This window comes from Microcaecilia unicolor, unplaced genomic scaffold (genome assembly GCF_901765095.1).
Source record: "Microcaecilia unicolor unplaced genomic scaffold, aMicUni1.1, whole genome shotgun sequence".
Lineage (NCBI taxonomy): Eukaryota > Metazoa > Chordata > Amphibia > Gymnophiona > Siphonopidae > Microcaecilia > Microcaecilia unicolor.
Genome location: NW_021963447.1, coordinates 2,951 through 24,019, shown reverse-complemented (window position 1 = coordinate 24,019; position 21,069 = coordinate 2,951). Strand labels below are relative to the sequence as shown.

The window sequence follows — 21,069 nt, the reverse complement described above, 5'->3', positions numbered from 1 at the left end:
TATATTGGATTTGGATCTGCTCTCTAAACTTATGGCTTCTTTTAAAAAAGTCGCACTAGCATCGGCAAATGATAGGAAGCCCATAGGAACTACATGGGCTTTCTCTCATTCGCCACACCGAGAATCGGTAGGGCAGCTTTGAAAAAGAAGCCCATAGTAAGGGTGCATGCAACAAATTATTCTGTAAATTATGCAGTGGGGGACATGCCCAATCTTGCCCATTCTCCTCCCACATGTTAGCTCCCTTGCAGTTATGTGTTATAGCGCTTACATGCACCCTAACAGAATAATGCTTAAGGCACTTACTTGCTACTTTTACCTGCATATATGCAGATGCACAGCTCTAGAATTGTCCTTCTCACATTTCACTCATATAATTTTGTGATTCTATGTGTTCTGGCAAGGAGTTTGCATCAAGATCAAATCAGTTAACTATTCCTTTTCTTTATATTGCCAGATTGGATTCTAGTAGGCATGCTGCCTTTTATTAGGGAATGCCCTTCCTTTGCACCTTTGGACTCAGATTAGTTTTAAGAAATTTAAGACTGATTTTAAAACAGTTTTTTTATGGCTTTCCCTGAGGTTTGAAGAAGAGGAGGAATTCTTAAATTTTTTGTCTCATATCTAATCTTATTATTGTAAACCACTTTGATCACATATCAACAGGAATGGTATAGCAAGACTTTAAACATATGCACACATGTACTCTCGTGTTCTTCACTTACGCACACACACAGATACACTCTCACTCTTCAAAAACACCCGTTCATGCTGACATGCAAACACACATATGCATTCACTGAATTTTCAGACACAAACATGCAACATACATGTTACTTTTCTGACAGAAACACTTCCAATGCAAACAAAACTCAGGTGCGAGATGAATATAAGCAAAAAATAATAAGTAAATAATATCCACTTCAACAATATATATCAATGTATGTATAAGAAAAGGACCATCAGACATGGAGCAATATCACCTAGTACAGAGGCAAAATGAAATCCTGCTCATTTTGATGTCATTTATCAGCCCCAAATCTTCACTGAAAATTAAAATGCAAAAACAGAGGGGTCCACATGATATGCTGAGAGGAGCGGACGGGCGCTCATTCCTCTCTGGGGTTCCCGCACCCCGATCATCGTTTTTAGAAGCCGCTTCAGAAGTCTTCATGCTGAAACCCCAAGGCAGTGGATGGACAGATTTCTGGTGACACCTGCGAGCAAAATGCCTGCAAAATACCAAAAGCCCGAGCGTGAAAAGCTCCGCACCTGTGAAGACAAGATGGTACAGGCTGAGCACTCCGAGGCCTTGGCATTCTCAGCAACGCAGCTACAATAAATCACAGAAGCCTAGGTCGTGCTCTAGAACCACGCTTGAACAAGCTCTCTGACCAGCTCATTAAAGTAGAATCGATGTTGGTGGACACGAACAAAAGAACCACGGAGCTGGAGGAAAGAGATTCGGCGGCAGAAGACGTGAAGACAGAGACTACAAAAAAAATGGAGCAACTGGAGAAATAAGTTTAAACCTTGGAAGCTCAAATAGACGATTTAGAGAATCGGTCATGGAGAAGTAATTTGAGCGTGATTGGCCTACCTGAATCCCTACCGGACCGGAACCTTCTAGAGCTGTTGGAGCGGTGGCTCCGCACAGAATTTGCGTTGTCGGAGAGTATGGGCCCTCTCTGCCTGGAAAGAGCACACCGGGTGGGCCGTATGCGTGAAGGAGGGAACAAGCCTTGGGCGGTGTTGGTGAAAGTGCACAACTATATACACAAACAAGAGATCCTACGAGGCTTTCAGCAAAAACGAGATATTCTCAAATATAATAGAGCTTCAGTACAGATTTATCAAGATTACTCGGTGGCGTTGCAGGAGAAAAGACGCCGTTTCTCTCCCCTTTGCTCGGAACTACGCAAGCTCAAAGCCCCGCTTTATGTTTCTTACCCAGCATTGTTAAAGATATTCCATCAGGAAGGCATTTGATTCACCTAAGGCAGCACAGCAATGTTTAAATGACTTTCGGGAGACTGCGACCCTCACTACTTGAGCATCTGGGCAGGATCTGGACTGATAAGTATAGTAACTAAATGTACAGATTACTGTTGGCAGGCTGTTATACCAGATTGGGGTGCGGGACGCCATAACATCAGAGTGAATCTCCTATTTTCATCACATGCATGTGGTGGGAATTGTTTTGGGAATAGATGGGGATGGGAGGGAGGGGGGTGGTGGGACAGGTAAGGGAGATTGGGAGTTATGGGGAAAGTGGGGTGCTGCATGGGAGCGGAGGGACTACGGCTAGATTTCGTAGATTGGAATGTGGCTGCGTACATGGTGTGTGTGTGGGGGATGCGGGGACACCACTGGGTGAGGCTGGGCGCCTGGTGATGTATGCTGAATGAGGACTTTGTAAATTTTCAAGACTTGTGACCCCTAGATGACGGCCACCCAGAAAACGAGACACGTTAGATATATATCTTGGAATGTGGGGGCATTACTTCCCCAGTAAAGAGAGCTAAAATCCTGGGGGCCCTAAAACGCCATAAAGCGGACATAGTGTGTCTACAGGAGACCAGGTTGTTGAGGGCAGAGCATTCCAAACTGCAACACCAGTAGGTGGGGCAGGTTTTCTGCTCCCCCTCTGTGGGGAGGCAAGGTGTAGCCATATTACTACATAAATCCCTACAGTGCACAGCTAAACAACTGTTTCAAGATGACAAGGGCCGATACATCGGGATAATGTTGAATTTACATGGCAGGGAACGGGTGCTGTTTGGGGTATAAGGCCCAGTCCTTCGGGAACCATCTTTTTGCAGTTTCCTCCTAAAAGAATGCCTTAAATACACAACCAACCCACTGATAGTTGCGGGGGACATGAAAATGGTATTAGACCCAGAGCTAGATCGCTCTAGGGTACCACATGCTCGAATGGGGCGGGGTGAAGGTGAATTACAAGGGTTGTGCAGGGCTTTAGGCCTGCTAGATCCATGGAGGCTTTTACACCCCAAGGAGTGCAATTGCACGCACACCTCTTGGGCATACCAGTCCCTTTCTTGTCTGGATTACTTATTTGTGAGTAGCGGCCTGTTTCCCCAGGTAGTGTCAGCGGTGATTGGCCTGGAGGAGATCTCTGACCATGCCCTGATATGGGTGAAGGTGGAGGTGGCCCCAGCTGCGCAACAAAACTCGGGGTGGCGTTTTCCCTCGTATTTGTATCACTCCAGAGACTTCCTAGCCTACATACGACAATGGGATGAATATGTTCGGCATAATCAAGAGCATATGACTGACCCCGTATTGTTTTGGCCTACGGGTAAAGCCATACTAAGGGGCCATATCATCGCATATGTTAGTGCCCGCAAAAAACAATTAGCGCATGATATAGTAACATTGGAGCGGAAACTAAGGGCAGCAAAACGGTTCTACGTGGCCTGCCCCTCTGACACCACTTTTGACACTCTACAGGCCACTAGGGTAGCCTTGAACTCCCACATTCACGAACACACCTCACAGTTGCTATTACGAGCACAGCGGAAATTCTTTAAATTTGGGAATAAAATGGGCGCACTGCTCACTAAGGTGGTCAGGTAGTGGGGGGGGGGGGGGGGGGGGGGCGGCACATACCAGCTATAAAGACCTCTTCGGGGCGGGTCACATCCAATTTGAAAGAGATGGCAGAGACTTTTGTAACCCATTTTCAGGAATTGTATGCTAGTCCTGAGACGACGGGGGTGGCACCGTCCGACATCGAAGCATACTTAGAGAGGTCAGGGTTGGCCAGATTTCCAAGAGACTTTGTGAATGCTCTCAATGCACCGCTCGCTGCTAAGGAAGAGCAAAAAGTGATTAAAGGCTTAAAATCAAACTTGGCTCCATGCCCATATGGTTTCACAGGAGAGTTTTATAAGATGATGCAGACTCAGATACTGGGCCCTCTTGTAGACTATCTTCAAGAGGTGATTGAAACACAGGGATTTCCGAGACATGAAAACACGGCATTAATCTGCCTCCTGCCTAAGCCAGACCATCCCAGGGATGTGCCCGGGAATTATCGCCCAATCTCACTTATAAATGTAGACGTCAAAATACTATCTAAGATATTGACTAACAGATTGGCAGAGGGGCTGCCAGAGTACATTCACCCGGACCAAGTTGGCTTTGTTAAAGGGCGTCAGTCTGTACGTAATATTCGCAAGTTATTGATGGCCCTCTCCCTCTGTCAATGGAAAGAGATTCCTCTGGTGGTGACTAGCTTGGATGCTGAGCGAGCATTTGATAGAGTACACTGGCAATTCTTGTTTGACACCCTCACTTATTTAGGGGTCTCGGGCTGGTACTTTAGGGCAGTGTCGGCACTGTACACAGACCCAAGAGCAGCTCTGCCAGTTAATGGGCACCGCACTGACTCGTTTCCCATCCTTCGTGGTAAGAGACAGGGGTGCCCTCTTCCCCCCTATTGTTCCTTCTCACGCTTGAACCGCTTCTCGGAACCCTAAGTAACTCCGCAGCACTGGAGGGGGTCACAATACAACATAAAGAGATCAAAGTTATGGCCTATGCAGATGACTTATTGTTAACTCTCACGAACCCCCAAACCTCCATCCCTCATTTAATCCGATTGATCTCTGACTATGGCACTCTTTCAGGGTTCAAATTGAACTTTACTAAGTCTGTGGCCCTTCCTTCTTCTCCCACATACAATGCTCGTGGCACGGGGACTTCCCATTTTCCTGGGTGGACGGCTGGATCAAATATCTGGGTGTTATTATTCCAAACAATTTGCCCACGTTATATGCCTGCAACATTCATCCCTTGGTGAGCTCCCTTTAGAAGACCCTCAACCTGTGGCGAGCCTACCCAGTCTCATTGCTGGGGAGCATAGCACTCTTCAATATGATCTGGGCCCCGAAGTGGTTGTACGTTTTTCAGATGTTACCCCTGTTCTTGTGGGTTAGGGATAAAAAAGCACTGAACAAAATGTTGCAGGTATATCTGTGGAAGGGGAAGAGGGCCCGGCTACCCATATCAATTTTGCAGAAGCCCAAATCACATGGGGGATAGGCCTGTTAAATTTAAGACACCTAACAGTAGCTTGCACAATGAGGCATATTAATGACTGGTATAGGAATGTAAATGACTTTTCTTTATCTGGACTGGAGCTTAACCTTTTTTGCAGATCCCATTTTAGCTGGCAGATACACACAATACTGAAGCGCTCCCCAACACAGCTATGTTATAACCTGTCTATTCAAGCAGCACGAGCATTCTGGAGGCAGCGGCGACTCCTTTTTTGGAAATCAGACACAACCCAGACTTTCCTGCAGGAACTGATTCATGGTGTTTGCTCATTGGGAGACTCTGGGGATTCAGTACCTGTTCCAGCTGCTTACGGAAGATGGGAAACTGCAACCCTTTGAGGTGCTGAGCACTCGTTATCAACTGCTCCCCACAGACTCTTTTGCCCATTTTCAACCATTGCATTATGTGAACAGCTTGTGCGAAGATGTTCAGGAGACACTGAGCAAAGCATTCACATTGAACTCTCAGAACTTGGTGCCTTTGGCCTTTCATCACAAGTATCTGCAAGAGTCTTCATCAGAGTTGGATTATGCATGGCTGGCTAGGAATTGGAACTGAGACTTGTCAACACAACTGACCAGCCAGCACATCCAAACCTGCTTGTACCAGATATAAAGAACCACCTGCAATGCCCAACTGTGGGAATTACAGTACAAATTTCTTTTGAGGCTCTACATCTCGCTGCGACAAGCACACAAGGCAGGATTTGCGAACTCGGAAGAGTGCCCACGGTGCCTGGGTACCCCAACCTCACTGGGCCATATGCTCTGGATATGTCCCAGAATACAGGGCTTTTGGGCAAAAGTGTTGCGGAAGTCTGAGGCACTGTGGGGATGCACCCTCCATAAGGGCTCCCAGATTACGTTTGAAGACTATCAATTACCGACACCCACGCTCCCGGGCCTCAGACGTTTTCTGGAGACTAATGCTGATGGCAAAAAAGACTATTTTGCAACAGTGGAGGGAGCCCTCGACCCCTACTTTTTCGTTTTGGTGGACACAAATGACTTCTTTGCTGGTTATGGAGGCTCAGAATTTTTCAGAGGCCTCCTTGTCCTCAGGCAAACGTTTTCGCCACTGTTGGGAGCGCTTTGGTTCTACGCTGCAGCCTGCTGCTAGAAATCGATATTCCATTGAAGGACGGTCAGGCATCCATGCAGCACAGGGGTGGGGGGAGGGGAGGGAAGGGGTGGGTTTAAGGGAGAAAATGTTTGTAGTCACTCTTGGAATCTCTCAGTATGGATGGGGGGGGGGGGGTGTCAGAAGGTATCTGTGACCTGAAAATATGTGTAATTGTTCTCTTGCTGTCATGTTACAATAAAAATATTTCAAACAAATAAAATGCAAAAACAGTGTCAAAGCAATATCAAAATCAAACATGGAAAACAATTTTTAAAAATGCTTCAAATTCCTTTGCTTATAGATTTTTTTATAAACATCCGCACCTTCATTCGTCCATGCCTTCATCCAACTATTTATGTTTCATTCAGCAATATATGAAAAATAACGTATACATTGCTTATTTGTTCTATTTACATTTGTTTAAACTTTTCAGACAGACATACACACATTCTCTCTTCTGGTGCTGTGCTCATTCAGTCATGCTCATGTGCTCATTCAGTCATTGTCCTTTTCCCAAACAGCTTTGCCACCATGATGTAAATTTATTTAGCACCTTACATTCTCCCCACTCTTCTTACATTCCTACTCCTTCTCAACACCCTCCTTCCTGCCCAGGATACTCATAGGGCCGAAAATCAGTAGCAAACGCAGGCGCTAGAGCTTGTTAACTAGCCCTGCATTTGCTACCCGCCCCATGATCAAAGCCCCCAAGCGCGTGAAACAACGCGCTCATGAGCTCTGAATGCAACTAATATGCAAATGCATGCAAAACAGGGCTCTAGTTCAAGTAGCATGCAAATGCATGCTAAATGTATTCCTCCCCAATGATCAGCTTGCAGCGTGCCAAACATTGGCGCACTGTCCGCAGCAAACCCTACAAGAGCTTGGAGCTGGCATTAGGGTTTGCAGACCATTGGAGAGGAATAATGAGTCCTGTCCAGCATGCATTTGAATGCTAGCTGGCCCCCCATTCCTTCCAATGTAGCAGCCCCGACCCTCTCCCCAGTGACACGGGGACTGGAGGTCCCGGTGGACCTCTGGTCCCCCAACCCTCCCCCGATACAGGTTCAGGGGTCTCCAGCCCTCCATAACATCCCCTCAGATGTCCCTGGTGGGCCATAGGTCAATCCCCCCACCTGGTGGTCTAGCGGCCCTTCGTTGGAAGGAGGGGCCTCCCTTCTCTTCCATCGGCACCGCCTCGAAAATGGCAGCGCCCAGCTCTGCCCAGTGCATCCTGGGATGCGCTGGGCGGGGCTCCACACCACATAAGGGAGTTTTTCTGGGCAGGGCGCCGCCATTTTCGAGGCGGCTCCGAAGAAAGAGGAGGCCATCTCCCTTCTCCAATGAAGGTAGGGGGTGGGGAAGGGCTGCTAGACCATCAGAGGGGTATTGACCCGCAGCCCACTGGGCCACCAGGGACATTTGAGGGGATGCTAGGGGTGGGTTGGGGGGGGCTGCAGACCCACCGGATCTCCAGCCCTCCCGGACTTGTGTTGGGGGGGGGGGTCAGGGTGACCTGAGGTCCACCAGACCTCTGACCCCTGTTTTGCTTGGGTTCTGGTAGTCCTGGACCTCCAGCCCCTGTGTTTGACAGGTCTGGGCTTTTGACAGCCCAGACTTGTCAAACAAATGCAGGATGCGCTCAGGCACAATCCTCCCACACTTCTACCCTATGATCAGAGAGATTAGCATGCTTAAATTTGATGCTATTCTCTCTGATCATAGGGGTGGTAAAGCCCCGCGCTGTTCCAGCGCTATTTTTAGAGCACTGTTTGGAACAGCATGGGGCTTTCGATCATCTGCCCATCAATGGTTTCACAGGCTCTCTTCAAGCAGAACTCATGAGCCGATGCTGAGAATTCTGGTGCTACAGCGAACAGCACAGAAAAATAGCTCCCCAATGCTCAATATTAATTGTATGCAAATATGCACACTGCAAGACCAAAAGTAAAGGGGAGGAATGTGCCTGGCACATGCGCACAAGAGTTTCATGGTAAGTGCAGCTCTTGTGCACATGGAGCAGGCAAACCCACAAGTATACATTGGCGCCATTCCTCTGTGCCTTTCAAATTTGTTTTTCCACTGAAGGCTTATATTTAAGCACAGAAAACAGGCACCAAGGTGCGTTTTCATTTTTGGCTTTGCTTGGACTCGCTCAGGTTTCTCACTCCCAGCACTTGAAGGCTTCCAAGGGTTTCCTTCTGCTTCCAAATTCAATCAAGACCAGCAAATTTTAAGGAGAAAAATCATTGGAAATTCTCTCTTCAAACATCCCACCAGCTCCGAGTTGGCATTAGGTTTCCAGCAGTAGAGCAACTTTGTTTGTGCACTGTGAGCTACATAAGTACATAAGAAATAAATTTTGCCATACTGGGACAGACCGAAGGTCCATCAAGCCCAGCATCCTGTTCCCAATAGTGGCCAATCTAGGTCACAAGTACCCCAAGATCCCAAAAAAGCACAATATACCCCATATGCTGCTTATCCTAGAAATAAGCAGTGGATTTTCTCCAGGTCCACTCCAACAATGGTCCATGGACTTTTCCCTTAGGAAGCCATCCAAACCCCTTTCAAACCCTGCCAAGCCAACTGCTTTCACTACATTCTCTGGCAACAAATTCCAGAGCCAAATTACACGACGAGTGAAGAAAAACCTTCTCTGATTCATTCCAAATCCACTACCAGCAGCCCCACTGCATGCCCCTAGTCCTAGCATCCCTGGAAAGAGTAAACAAGCGACTCACGTCCACCTGTTCCACTCCACTCACCACTCTATAGACCTCCATCATATTTCCCCCAGTTATCTCCTCTCCAAGCTAAGAGCACTGGGGAGGGAATGGGAAATAACCTCATTAACATCTGTTTGACTATTTATAAATACTATTTGAGCTAATCTTTTGTGTGCACGTTGTTTCTCACGCTACAGCCCTCTAAACGTTCTGTGCAGATTAACGCCGGTGCTAATCGGCTCTAGTGCCGACATTAGGTTCGGAACATCGGCCCATCAGTATACCCCACAGCACTTGCAGTACAGCCCCTCCGTCCTTTCACTAGAACAGCCTTCTCATTCGATGAACCGTACCAGTCTCTGTAATGGAAAGGGGGAGGATTGGAAAGCTGTTACGAGGGCTAATCTCTGAAAAATATCCTAACACTTTAGCTATCATTTTAGCTTTAAGACAAATCTGTAAAATCCTGAAAACAAAAACAAACAGTTGCCATTCCTAGCCTCTTGAGTACTCAGCATAAGTAATAGGGCATCTCTAATCTTTCCTATGCCTTAATCCAGCCCTGTGTGCATGCGTGCGTGTGTGTGAATGCTTGCATGTTTCAGTTCTTGTGTATATGTGTATGTTTCTGTGTGTAGGAACCAAGTAGTAGTAGAGGAAGACGCAAATGACGACCGACCACGGAGAAGAACTTCCAAGTTCTTTAATAAAAGCACCAGAATTATGGACCTGAAATGGTCCATGTTTCAGTGGACGCAGCTGTCTGCTTCAAGGGTCACAATCAAACTCTGGCAGTCAAATGAAACAAAGTGTACCCGGTGCAGGTGTGCAGCACAGCTTACTGGTTCTGACTGCTTGCTGTCTGGTATATCGATGATAGGACGCAATGTAGCCAAAGTGGGCTCACTGTGAAAAACAAACGTGGTTTTTGGCCCCCCGCAACTTTAACTCAAACCACTGGGAATACATGGTTTTCGTTGTTACCTTTTGCATATGATGGCACAAGAAAGACTCAAACCAGCTCAAAATTGGCTCACCCACTCCAAAACTCTCATTGGGTCATAAATATTTCATGATCTACAGAGTCAAAGGCTGAAGCAATATTAAACATCACCATACAAGGCCGATTGACCTTCTTCCAACACCCAATGCAACTTGTGCAAGACAGAAACTAAAACCCTTCCTGAACCCATTCAGACAACATAGCACCTATTTTTATGTGATATACATGTAGGTATTCTATGTCTGATCTTCAAGGCCCTTAAAGGAAATGGCACTGAGTACCTGAAGAACAGGATGAACCTCTACACACCTCCAAGGACACTAAGGTCCTCCCCAAGGGGTATCCTAACCACACCCTCTCCAAAAGACATTACACTGCAAGCGAGCCTTCTCCGAGTAGTCCCCACGATCTGGAAAGCACTCCCTGAAAGGCTCCGCTTAACATAAAAGTATACCTACTTCAGGAAGCAGGTAAAAGTTGGCTCTTCAACCAGGCCTTTAATGGAAAAAGTAACTAACTTGTTAGTCTAACTCACATACACAAGGAGTGACATGGGCTGCAAATACTGCAGCAGGACACGTTTATCCACTTCTACCCTAGCTGAGGTAACATTTTATCATCTCCCTGACCTCATGTGCAACTTTATTTAAATTAAGTCACCTTTTTCTGACTCTTTTTACTCTCTTATCTATGTTCCATCTTTGCTTAAACCCTTCAATGTCAATTAAAATGTTCTATTACAAATTGTGTTGACATTGTAAGTAGTGTACTATGCAATACTTTGTATTGTCTATCACTTACGTTTGATTTATTCTTACTATACACCACCTTGAGTGAATTCTTTCAAAAAGTACATAAATCCTAATAAATAATAAATAAAATAAATGAAAGGGGGAATAGGGACAATACTATGCTTAAATGCATATTTGATAAACATAGATATTCACCAGTTCTTACTGGCACATACATGCAAAGTTACCCTTGCCTTGTAGCAGGTGTAACTTTGTGCAGGAGCTCTCAGGGAGGCTCTTTACACAGGAACAAGCTGCCTTTATTAAATAAACACAACATATGTACCTGTGTGCCTTTCTTGCTTAGAAACTCAGTTACAAAACTGTCAGAATGGATTCACTAATTTTGTGGATAACTCAAGTTGCCCACAAAATTACCCTCACACCAATGCCCACTATTGGACAACATGAACATAACTGCAACTGTTCCACTGAAAATACCCAAGGAAAGCTGGCACTGCATTACCTTTCTGCTGATCATGCTTTTTGCACAATATCGCTGAATCTGAAATAGGAAGAGAGATAAACATTCAGAATATCGATCCAATCAAGCTCCTATACCATCTCCTACCTCAATTCACTGGCAGATATGAGCAGCATATGTATTTCTGGATATCTTACTTTCCAATCGCTTAGTAATGTTAGGTAAAATGGAGGTAGTGGTGGTGTGGTGATCACAGCAATAGTATTAGAATTTAAGAAGGCATAGGATAAGCACAGAGGATTAAGTTTAAAAAGAGAGACCATTAAAAAAAAGAGTGGGTTGATATGCAAAGCAATTTAACCAGCCAGAAATGGCTCCTGGCTGGTTAAAAATCGATTGTTCAGGGCTAACTAATCATTTTCAGCAGCACTTAACAAGTTAACCGGCAATTTTGGGGGTGTTCTGGGGCGGAGTCAGTCAGTTAAGTACCGAAATTCAGCATTAAGCACCCCAGGAACCCGCATAAAAGCCAGTCTTATCATTATGCAATGCTCCATAGCCAGTGAAGCACGGACTATCGCACTTAACCAGCTATGTTTAGCCGGCTGCGCAAACCCAGAACTTTAATGCTGAAGCCCGGACATTGCCCCAGAGTTGAATTTCCAGACATAACGATGGTGGTCAGCAAAACACTGAGTGCCGCGATGAATACCAACCACCAGGAAATTTAGCTAGAAAATAAAGACTATTTTCTTTTTTTTTTTTTTAATTTGCATTTAAAACAATACAATTCAAAGACAAACACATTGAAGGACCAGCAATAATAACAAAAGGAAACCAAACACGGTTTGGAAAAAAAGAAAAGGCACACACTACAGTCCACAAAGAGAAAGAGGACCAAGAATTAATATCCAAGAGAAGCTAGAACAATTAAAGAAAATGAGCAAAAAGTAATAAGAGTAATTAACCTACTGCTAATACATTAACAGGGACCAAATAACTAAGGAGTAGTTGGAATTGTTCTGGAGGCACCTTTTCCCTCAAGAAAAAACTGCAATTGCATAGGTTCATAAAAAATATCATTACCCTGAGAAGAAACAAAGCATTTACAATGAAAATGTAAGTGAAAGGAAGCTCCTTATTCGATAAAGGATTGACAAAAAGTCAAAAAAGCTTCTTATGTCTAAGTTGTGTCCATCTGGAAAAACAAACACCCCTCTCACAAAAAAATAAACATTGCTCAATCTATAATACAGTCTCAATATAGAATCTACCAGACATTTCTGAAGTTTCCAAGAGCCCAGAGACATCTAACATAAGAGCATAAGAATGGCCATACTGGGTCAGACCAATGGTCTATCTAGCCCAGTATTCTCCTTCCAACAGTGGCCAATCCAGATCACAAGTACCTGGCAGAAACCCAATTTGTAGCAACATTCCATGCTACCAATCCTGGGGGCAAGCAGTGGCTTCCCCATTTCTATCTCAATAGCAGTCTATGGACTTTTCCTCCAGGAGCTTGTCCAAACCTTTTTTTTAAACCCTCTATCATCTTCCAGCTTCTCCCCATCTGCTTTAGGTAAAGTTAAATGATATATTTTTTGTACAGGAGGCATATTTGTTTCTGAGAATTTCAAAACTGATGACAGGAACTTGGATGATCAGACAGCCTGAAATTGTTGGTAGCAGTAAGATAGCACATAAGGACGCGATTCACATCCAACAATCGCAGGGAAACATATTCTGCAGAACAGACCTCCCTGGAAAAAGAAGGAAGAAAAACAGTCTGATCAACACGAAAAGGAGATACAATCTCTGGCAAACAGGACAGAACTGTCTATATAGAAACTCCCGAGTCAGAAAAGCAGAGAAAGGGATCCCTGCAAGAGAGAGCTTGAAACTCTGAAACTCTCCATGCCAACAAAATAGCAACTAGAAATACTGCCTTTAAAGTAAGATCCTTGACAGATACCAAACAAAGGGGTTCAAAGGGGAACCACTGAAGAGCCTTAAGAATCACTTTAACACTCCATGGAGGACAAATACTGTGAAGAGGGGGACGCAGATGAATGACTCCCTTGAGGAATCGCACTATATCAGGTTGAGCAGCCAATGAGGCATTCTGTATCTTGTCTTTATGACACGCCAATGCTGCCACCTGAACCTTGCCAAGCCTTTTTTGAATCCCTCCTGAAGGAAGGATAAAATTAGAGACAAGGAAGCACGAAATGGAGAAACCCCATCCTGTGCAGACCAGTCCTCAAACATTCTCCACACTAGCATAAGAAGAAGAAATGGACCACTTTCAGGTTTGCAGCGAGGTAGTAATAACATCATCCAGAAAACCCTTCTTCCTAAATAGTACCCTCTCAAGAGCCAGGCCGTAAGACCAAACCGGGAAGGATCCTCCATAAGTACTGTACCTTGGTGCAACATGCCTGTCTGTGGAAGAAGCGTCAACCGAGGAGCAATTTGAAGATGGATGAGGTCCGCATACCAAGAACAACCTTTCCCGGGATGACTTGCAATCCTGAGCAACATCCTTCTCACAAAAGGCCATGGAGGAAATACGTAAAGGAAGCCATCCGATGGCCAAGGTTGTACCAGTGCACCCATTCCTAGGGAGTCTTTCTCACTGAAGCAGCTGTAGAACCTATGTACTTGCACATTGAGTCTGGATGCCATGAGATCCAGAACCGAAAGGCCCCACTGTGTGGAAATGAGGTGAAATGCAATTTTTGACAGTTGCCATTCCCCCGGGTCCAGAGACACTCTGCTGAGGAAATCTGTTTGCAAGTTCAGTGAACCCACCATGCAAAACGCTGAAATCAGAATGTTCAATTCCACCCACTGAAAAAGAAGACACTCCTCCTGGGCTACAGATACACTCTTTGTTTCTCCTTGTCTGTTGATGTAAGACATGGCTGTGACTTTGTCCGAAAGCACACCGGCCTCTCACGAAGAAGAGGCGCAAAGACTAGTAGAGCATTCCAGACAGCTTGAAGTTCCAACCTGTTGATGGACTAGGAAGCCTCCACTCTCGACCAGTGGCCCTGTGCAGAGTGGTTCCCCATCCGAAGAGGCTGGCACTAGAGGTGAGAACACACCAACTGGGAGTCTATAAGAGCAACCCCGCCTGATTGTGCGCAGGAAGAAGCCACCAAGTCAGACTCCGTCTGGCTTGAGGCGTTCACAGCACCAGTTGGTTGTAAGTCCCCAAAACTGGAGACAGTAGCTCAACAGGGACGATTGTAGGGGCTGCATGTGGAACTTCGCCTTAGAACCGAGAACCTGAGTATAATCCCACGACTGCAGACAGGAAACTGAGAGAAGCCTGGGAATTTGCTGTTTGAGCTAGAGTTGACAATGCTGAGGCAGGAAAACCTTCCCCACCTGGGTACTGATGTACACTCCCAACCCAGTGCAGAAAGAACTGTGTGTACTGTGAAGGCTCTCTTGATAAGAAGGTGCCCGAATTAGCCAATTGTCCAGGTAAGGATGTACTTGGATCCCTTGCCGGCGAGGTGCAGTGAGACGAGGCCAAAAGGTATGGCCTTGAATTGAAAATGATCTCCAGGATCGCAAACCAGAGAAATTTCCTATGAGGAGGCCAAATTGGGATATGAAAATAAGCCTCCTTGAGGTCCAATGAAGTGAGAAACTCACCTGGCTAGACCGAGGCTATGACAGAACAAAGAGTCTCCATGCGGAAGTGCAGCACTCTGAGAAACTCATTCACCCTTCTGAAATCCAGAACTGGGTGAAGAGAGTTTTTTTTCGCTGGGACAACAAATGGGCTGAATGGCCCCCAGTTGCCTTAAAGAGGTTAAGGTACTGCAGACTTTTTGCAGAGCTGCTGCAAGGGGACAGCATGAAAAAATCTGAAAGTGGCTTTGAAAACTCTAGTTGTAGCCATGGAGAATATTGATGATCTACTGGTCTGCAGTAATGGTGGTCCACTCCTTGTGGAAGTGGGATAGACGCCCACCTATGTCTACATACGAGTAAACCTCGACCCCATCACTGTGAGGGCTAAGAGGGCAAGGTTCTTGAGGAAGCAAAACGGGCTTCTTACCTCCTCAAAAGAAAGACCGAGTCTGAGGAAAGCAAGGTTTTTGAGCGGAAGCACTAGCATTCCCTGGTCTATCCATCCATGCTTCTCGAAAATGAGACTTAGCCCCTGGAGATGAGGCTTAGGCTTGTCCTCAGATAGCCGCTGAACCTTGGAATCTCCCAGGTCCTTTAACAATCTTCTCCAAATCTGCACCAAAGAGTAGTTCCCACCAAAAGGGCAACTTCGCCAGATGAGATTTAGATGCTACATCAGCTGCCCAATGCCTCAACCATAGCCAGCATTGCGCTGAAACAGCCAAGGCCATACCCATAGCCAGTGCTTTTTTTGTGCCGGTATGCACCAGTACGGCACACCGGCACCTTCCCCCCCCCCCCCCCCCGGCGAGTCCTGCACCCTTCCCCTCACTCCCCTACTTGCTACGTCGGACTCGGCAGCATGAACGGTGCAGGCAGCAATTGAGAGAGGCTGGCAGCGATGGAGCTTCCCTCTGCGAGTCCCGCCTACATTGTTTCAACTTCCTATTTCCGCATAGGCGGGACTCGCAGAGGGAAGCTCCGACACTGCCAGCCTCTCTCAATCGCTGCCTGCACCGTTCACGCTGCTGAGTCCGATGCTGGCAGGCAGTGGACGAGGAGGATGGGCTGGGTGAAGAAGAATCGCTGGACATGGGAGAGGGGAGGGCAGGGGAGAGAGGAGAATTGCTGGACTTCATAAGAGGGGAGGGCAGGAAAGAGAATTGCTGGACATCGATGGGATGGGAGGGAAGAGATAATTGCTGGACATCGATGGGAGGGGATGGCAGGGATGAGAGAATTGCTGGACATGGAGGGGAGAGAGAGAATTGCTGGACATGGATGGGATGGGATGAAAGGAAGGGCAGGGAAGAGAAATGTCTGGACATTGATGGGATGGGAGGGGAGGGAAGAGAGAATTGCTGGACATCGATGGGAGGAGACGGCAGGGATGAAAGAATTGCTGGACATGGATGGGATGGAAATGGAGGGCAGGGAAGAGAGAATTGCTGGACATGGATGGAAGGGAAGGGCAGGGAAGAGAGAATTGCTGGACATGGATGGGAGGTGAGGGCAGGGGATAGAGGAGAATCGCTGGACATGGATGGCAGGGGAGGACAGGGGGCAGAGAAGAATCGCTGGACATGGATGACAGGGGAGGACAGGGGGCAGAGAAGAATCGCTGGGCATGGATGGCAGGGGAGGACAGGGGGCAGAGGAGAATCGCTGGGAATGAATGGCAGGGGAGGACAGGGGCCAGAGAAGAATCACTGGACATGGATGGCAGGGGAGGACAGGGAAGGAGGAGACATACTGGACATGGATGGAGGGGAGGGAAGAGAGGAAGGAGATGCACATGGATGGGAGGGGAGAGAGGAGAATTGCTGGACATGGATGGATGGAGGGGTTGGCGGGGAGAGAGGAGAAATGCTGGACTTGGATGGAGGAGAGGGGAGAGAGAATTATTGCTTTACTAGTAAAAAAATGCCCGTTTCTGACACAAATGAAACGGGCGCTAGCAAGGCTTTCCTCGGAGTGTGTATGTTTGAGAGAGTGTATGTGAGAGTGACTGTGAGAGAGAGAGAGAGTGAATGTGCGAGTGTGTGTGTGTGACAGAGAGAGTGAGTCTGGGTGCAAGTGTGTGTGTGAGAATGAGAGTGTGTGCATGTGCGTATGTGAGAGACAGTGAGTGTGAGAGTGTGTTTCACACAGATACAGTGTGTGTGAGACACAAACTCTGTGAGACCGAGTGTATGAGACCAAGAGAGTGTGTGAGTGACTGTGTGACACACAGTGAATGTGATACAGTGTGAGACATAGAGTGTGTGAGAGAGAGAAAGACACTGTGTGAGAGATAGTGTGGTGTGTGTGTGTGTGTGTGACATACCTCCCCCCTCTCTCTGGTGTCAGGCCCCCTCTCCCTCCCTCCCTCTCTCTCTCTCTCCCTCCCTCTCTCTCTGGTGTCAGGCCCCTCCCTCCCTCCCTCTCTCTCTCTCTGGTGTCAGTACCTCCCTCCCTGTCTCTCTGGTGCCATGGAGAGTGAGTTGTGAAGGTGTACTTGGCTCCGCGCATGTGCGTTGTTGTGGTGTTTTGCGTGGCGAGAGAATGAGGGCTGGACCCATGGAGAGTGGCGCTGGCAGCGGGAAGAGTCTGCCTCAGTGCCGTGTCGATCAGCTGATCAGCGCTGTGAGAGCGAATTGCAGGTGGTGTAGCTGGGTCGCCCATCCAGGACCCAGCCAGGCTCGACCCTGCTTAGCTGCCTCTTCCTCCACACGACTGTTGCCTTCACTCCACAGCAATCTGGCTCCTCTGAGCCTTGGCTCCAGGCCCTGTGAACTCCCAGGACTTCCTCCTCCCTCCGTTCCTTTCACAGAGGCACATTCAAAGCCCAATGTTTATATGTAAGAGCTTTTATTTTCTTGCTTCAAATCAACAAAACACCCTTCACTCCAGGTGTTTAGGCTAGCAGCCCAGAGCACAATTCAGGTTCAACACAGTCAAATTCAGGTTCAAAAACAGTCCATATAACTTCAAACTCAGGTTCAAAAATAGTCCATATAACTTCACTTCACTTTAGCTCAGATGACTTCACTTAGGGAACAGTACATTATCAGAGGGAAAAAACCAAATAGCTTGGTAGGTTGCAGCCCAGACCTTTTTAGTATGAAACAGTTTACACAGTCTTTCTTGCACCTTCTTACAGCACGGTTACACAGCTTTATTCCCACCTGGTTCAGGCTGGGTTTCAATTGTGCCCAGCTCTCTTTCTCTCCCACAGGCTGCACCTGTTTCCTCTTTAGTAGAGATTTCCCCCAGTGCCTCAGCCTCTCTCCTCCGGTCTTCCACCAGTCTCTCCAAAGTACAGCTAGCCACCCTCTTACAGCAGCTTTTTGGGTTTGAGCCAGGGCTCCAATCTCCATCTGTTCCTCCCCTAGTCCTTCAGTAATCTCCATTTTATCCTCCTCTTCAACTTCCCCCCCTCCAATCTCTCCAGCTGGCCCTCATCACCTTCCTCAGAGACCATTTCCCAATCTTCTATCTCCTCCCCTAACTCTTGCACAGCCGGGTGGGGAAGAGAAGGATTCTGGGACTGGTAGTTCCTCCCCTTCTTCCTTAACCCAGCCAACCTCTCTGCCTCCGGTAGCCCAGCTTTCTGAATGTGGGTGTTGTGCACATGAAATCTGCCCCGTTGGGATTCCCCGGCTCCCTGTACCCCCTTTCTTCGTGCCTTCCCGGATCCCCTTTCACCTGCACTCTCACAGTGGGCAGCGAAAAAGGAGACCCCAAGGAGAGGCAGCTGAGCGTTACTGTGCAGGACGCTGAGCTCTGGCTGTGCTTCAAGGAACTGAGCAATCCTATTTAACAGAATGCACCTCCAACATTCTGAAGCCGAGAAACCTCGTGTGGTTGGTCACTTCTGCTTGTGACGAACCGGAAGTACAGATAGATAGAGAGAGTACGGATGCTTCAAGCTTCACTTTCTCGGCTTCAGAATGTTGGAAGTGCTTTTTATTATACAGGATATGGACACAGGGGAGGGAGAGGAGAAATGCTGGACATGGATGGAGGGGAGGAAATAAAAAAGAAGAAGATGCACATGGATGGAGATGAGGGAAAGGGAAGAAAGAGAAAAACTGCACATGGATGGAGAAAACAGGCAAAAGCTAGATCCACGTTATACCTCCTCCAGTCAATTCCATGGAAGAGGATCCAGCTTTTACTTATGGATGCATGGCAAAAATGAAGAAGAAAGGAGGAAAGTAAAGAAATAAATGGAAAAGAAGCCCTGGAAATGGAGTTAAGGGAACAGAGAGCAGCAGAATCAGAGACTGGGACCAATATGGATAGAAAAACAAAGTCACCAGACAACAAAGGTAAGAAAAATCATTTTACTTTCATTTTAGTGTTTGAAATATGTCCAATTTGAGAATTTACATCTGCTGACTTATTTTGCACTGGGTATACTGGAGCTGTAACAGCTTACAGAAATTATTTATAATGAAAAAAAATCACGTTATTTTTTTTCTCCTATACTAGTATAATATTTTCAATGATGTCTGTTTATATGCGCCATGGCTGGTATAAGGGGTGTGACTAATGTGGGTGTGGCTATCATAGGGGTGGAGCCATGTGGTGACCCCACCCGTAATGAGTACCGGCACCTTTTTTTCTACAAAAAAAGCACTGCCCTTAGCTGACGCTCGGAGAATATCATAAAGAGTGTGACAAATAGGACAACCCAGCCTCTAGGGTAGGGAGAAGGTCTGGAGGCGTGTCCAACGTGGACAATTGTTGAATCCACTATAAAGGAGCCCTGGCTACAAATTTATTTATTTAATTATTGTTACATTTGTATCTCACATTTTCCCACCTATTTGTAGGCTCAATGTGGCTTACGTAGTACCGGAGAGGCGTTTGCAGACTCCGGTGTGAACAAATACAAAAGTGATGTTGTGGTTAAGATAATGTTCATGTGGCACAGCCATGTTAGGGCATCATATAACGGAAGAAGAAATTGCTGCCTGAGAATTTAATGCAGCTAGTTGAAAGGCAAGCTCTGCTAAGAGTCCCTGGTGAGACCCCATTTAGAGTACTGTGTACAATTCTGGAGACTGTACCTTCAAAAAGATATAAACAGGAAGGAGTTGATCCAGAGGCAGCTATTAAAATGGTCAGTGGTCATCATAAAGTGTAGGAGGACAGCCTTAAAGATCTCAATATGTATACTTTGTAAAAGAAAGGCAGATGGGGAGGTATGATAGAGACATTTAAATACCACCAAAACATAAATGACAGGAGGAAAGTTTCTCTAGATTGTGGGGGCATAGGATGAAAGTGAAAGGGAATAGATTCAGGAATAATCTTAGGAAATACTTCTTTACGGAAACGGTGATAGGTGTGTGGAACAGTCCCCCAGTGGAGATGATTGAGATGAAGACTGTAGTTCAATTCAAGCAAACAGAGGATCTCAGAGAGAAGAAGGGATATTAGATGGTATGGATGAGCAGACTGGATAGGTCATATGGTATTTATCTCCTATCATTCCAGATTTTTGAAAGAATAATATAATAAACAAATGTTATAATAATCATAGGCACTAACCACTACTGCTTTAATTCTCACTTCTTGAAAAAACCCAAGACAGCACATCTAAACCTGTCAACAGATACATACCATACCATTCCTTCTTATTCTCCTTTCTAGAGTACAAAAAGAGCAATACCTTGAAGAGATTGATATTGTCGATTTGACTTTCAAACAGAAAGTCATTGATGGATTGTAGCTTTGTCCCTGAGGAAGGAAAACAAACACTTATTTGAAAGATCTGATCTGTCATACCACTGTTATACATGCTCTTCTTAAATTAACATAAGCTATTCTCATTAGCTATGCATATTAATTATAGGTTACATATAAATGCATATTTGGAACATTAAGACCAAAATTGTGGAATAAGCCACCAACTGAATTTTGTCAAATTCAATGCTATGAAAAATTTTAAGAGATTTGAAGAGCTGGTTTTATTTCTGAATACGCTACCAGAACCCTTGTTCAAACCCTTCTCACCTCTCGTTTGGATTATTGCAATTTACTTCTCACTGGTCTTCCTCTCAGCCATCTCTCTCCTCTCCAATCTGTCCAAAATTCTGCAGCTCGACTTATTTTCCGCCAAAATCGTTATACCCACACTAGCCCACTCCTCAAGTCACTTCACTGGCTCCCTGTCCGCTTCTGCATACAATTTAAACTCCTCTTACTGACCTTTAAATGCATCCATTCTACAGCTCCCCATTACCTCTCCACTCTCATTTCTCCCTACATTCCTCC

At 46.2% G+C, this 21,069-nt stretch overlaps 1 protein-coding gene across 1 annotated transcript in view; it reads right to left on the bottom strand.

Moving 5' to 3' along the window:
• LOC115459329 (ATP-dependent DNA helicase DDX11-like) overlaps positions 1 to 20,532 on the bottom strand; it is a gene marked incomplete at its 5' end in the record, with an annotated part of 77,502 nt that extends 56,970 nt beyond the window's left edge. Inside the window, 2 exons of the mRNA XM_030189169.1 lie at positions 11,197 to 11,235; positions 20,465 to 20,532. Of these exons, the coding sequence (XP_030045029.1) occupies positions 11,197 to 11,235; positions 20,465 to 20,532 (107 nt within the window). The remainder of the gene's footprint in view (positions 1 to 11,196; positions 11,236 to 20,464) is intronic.
• Between the last annotated feature and the right edge of the window lie 537 nt (positions 20,533 to 21,069).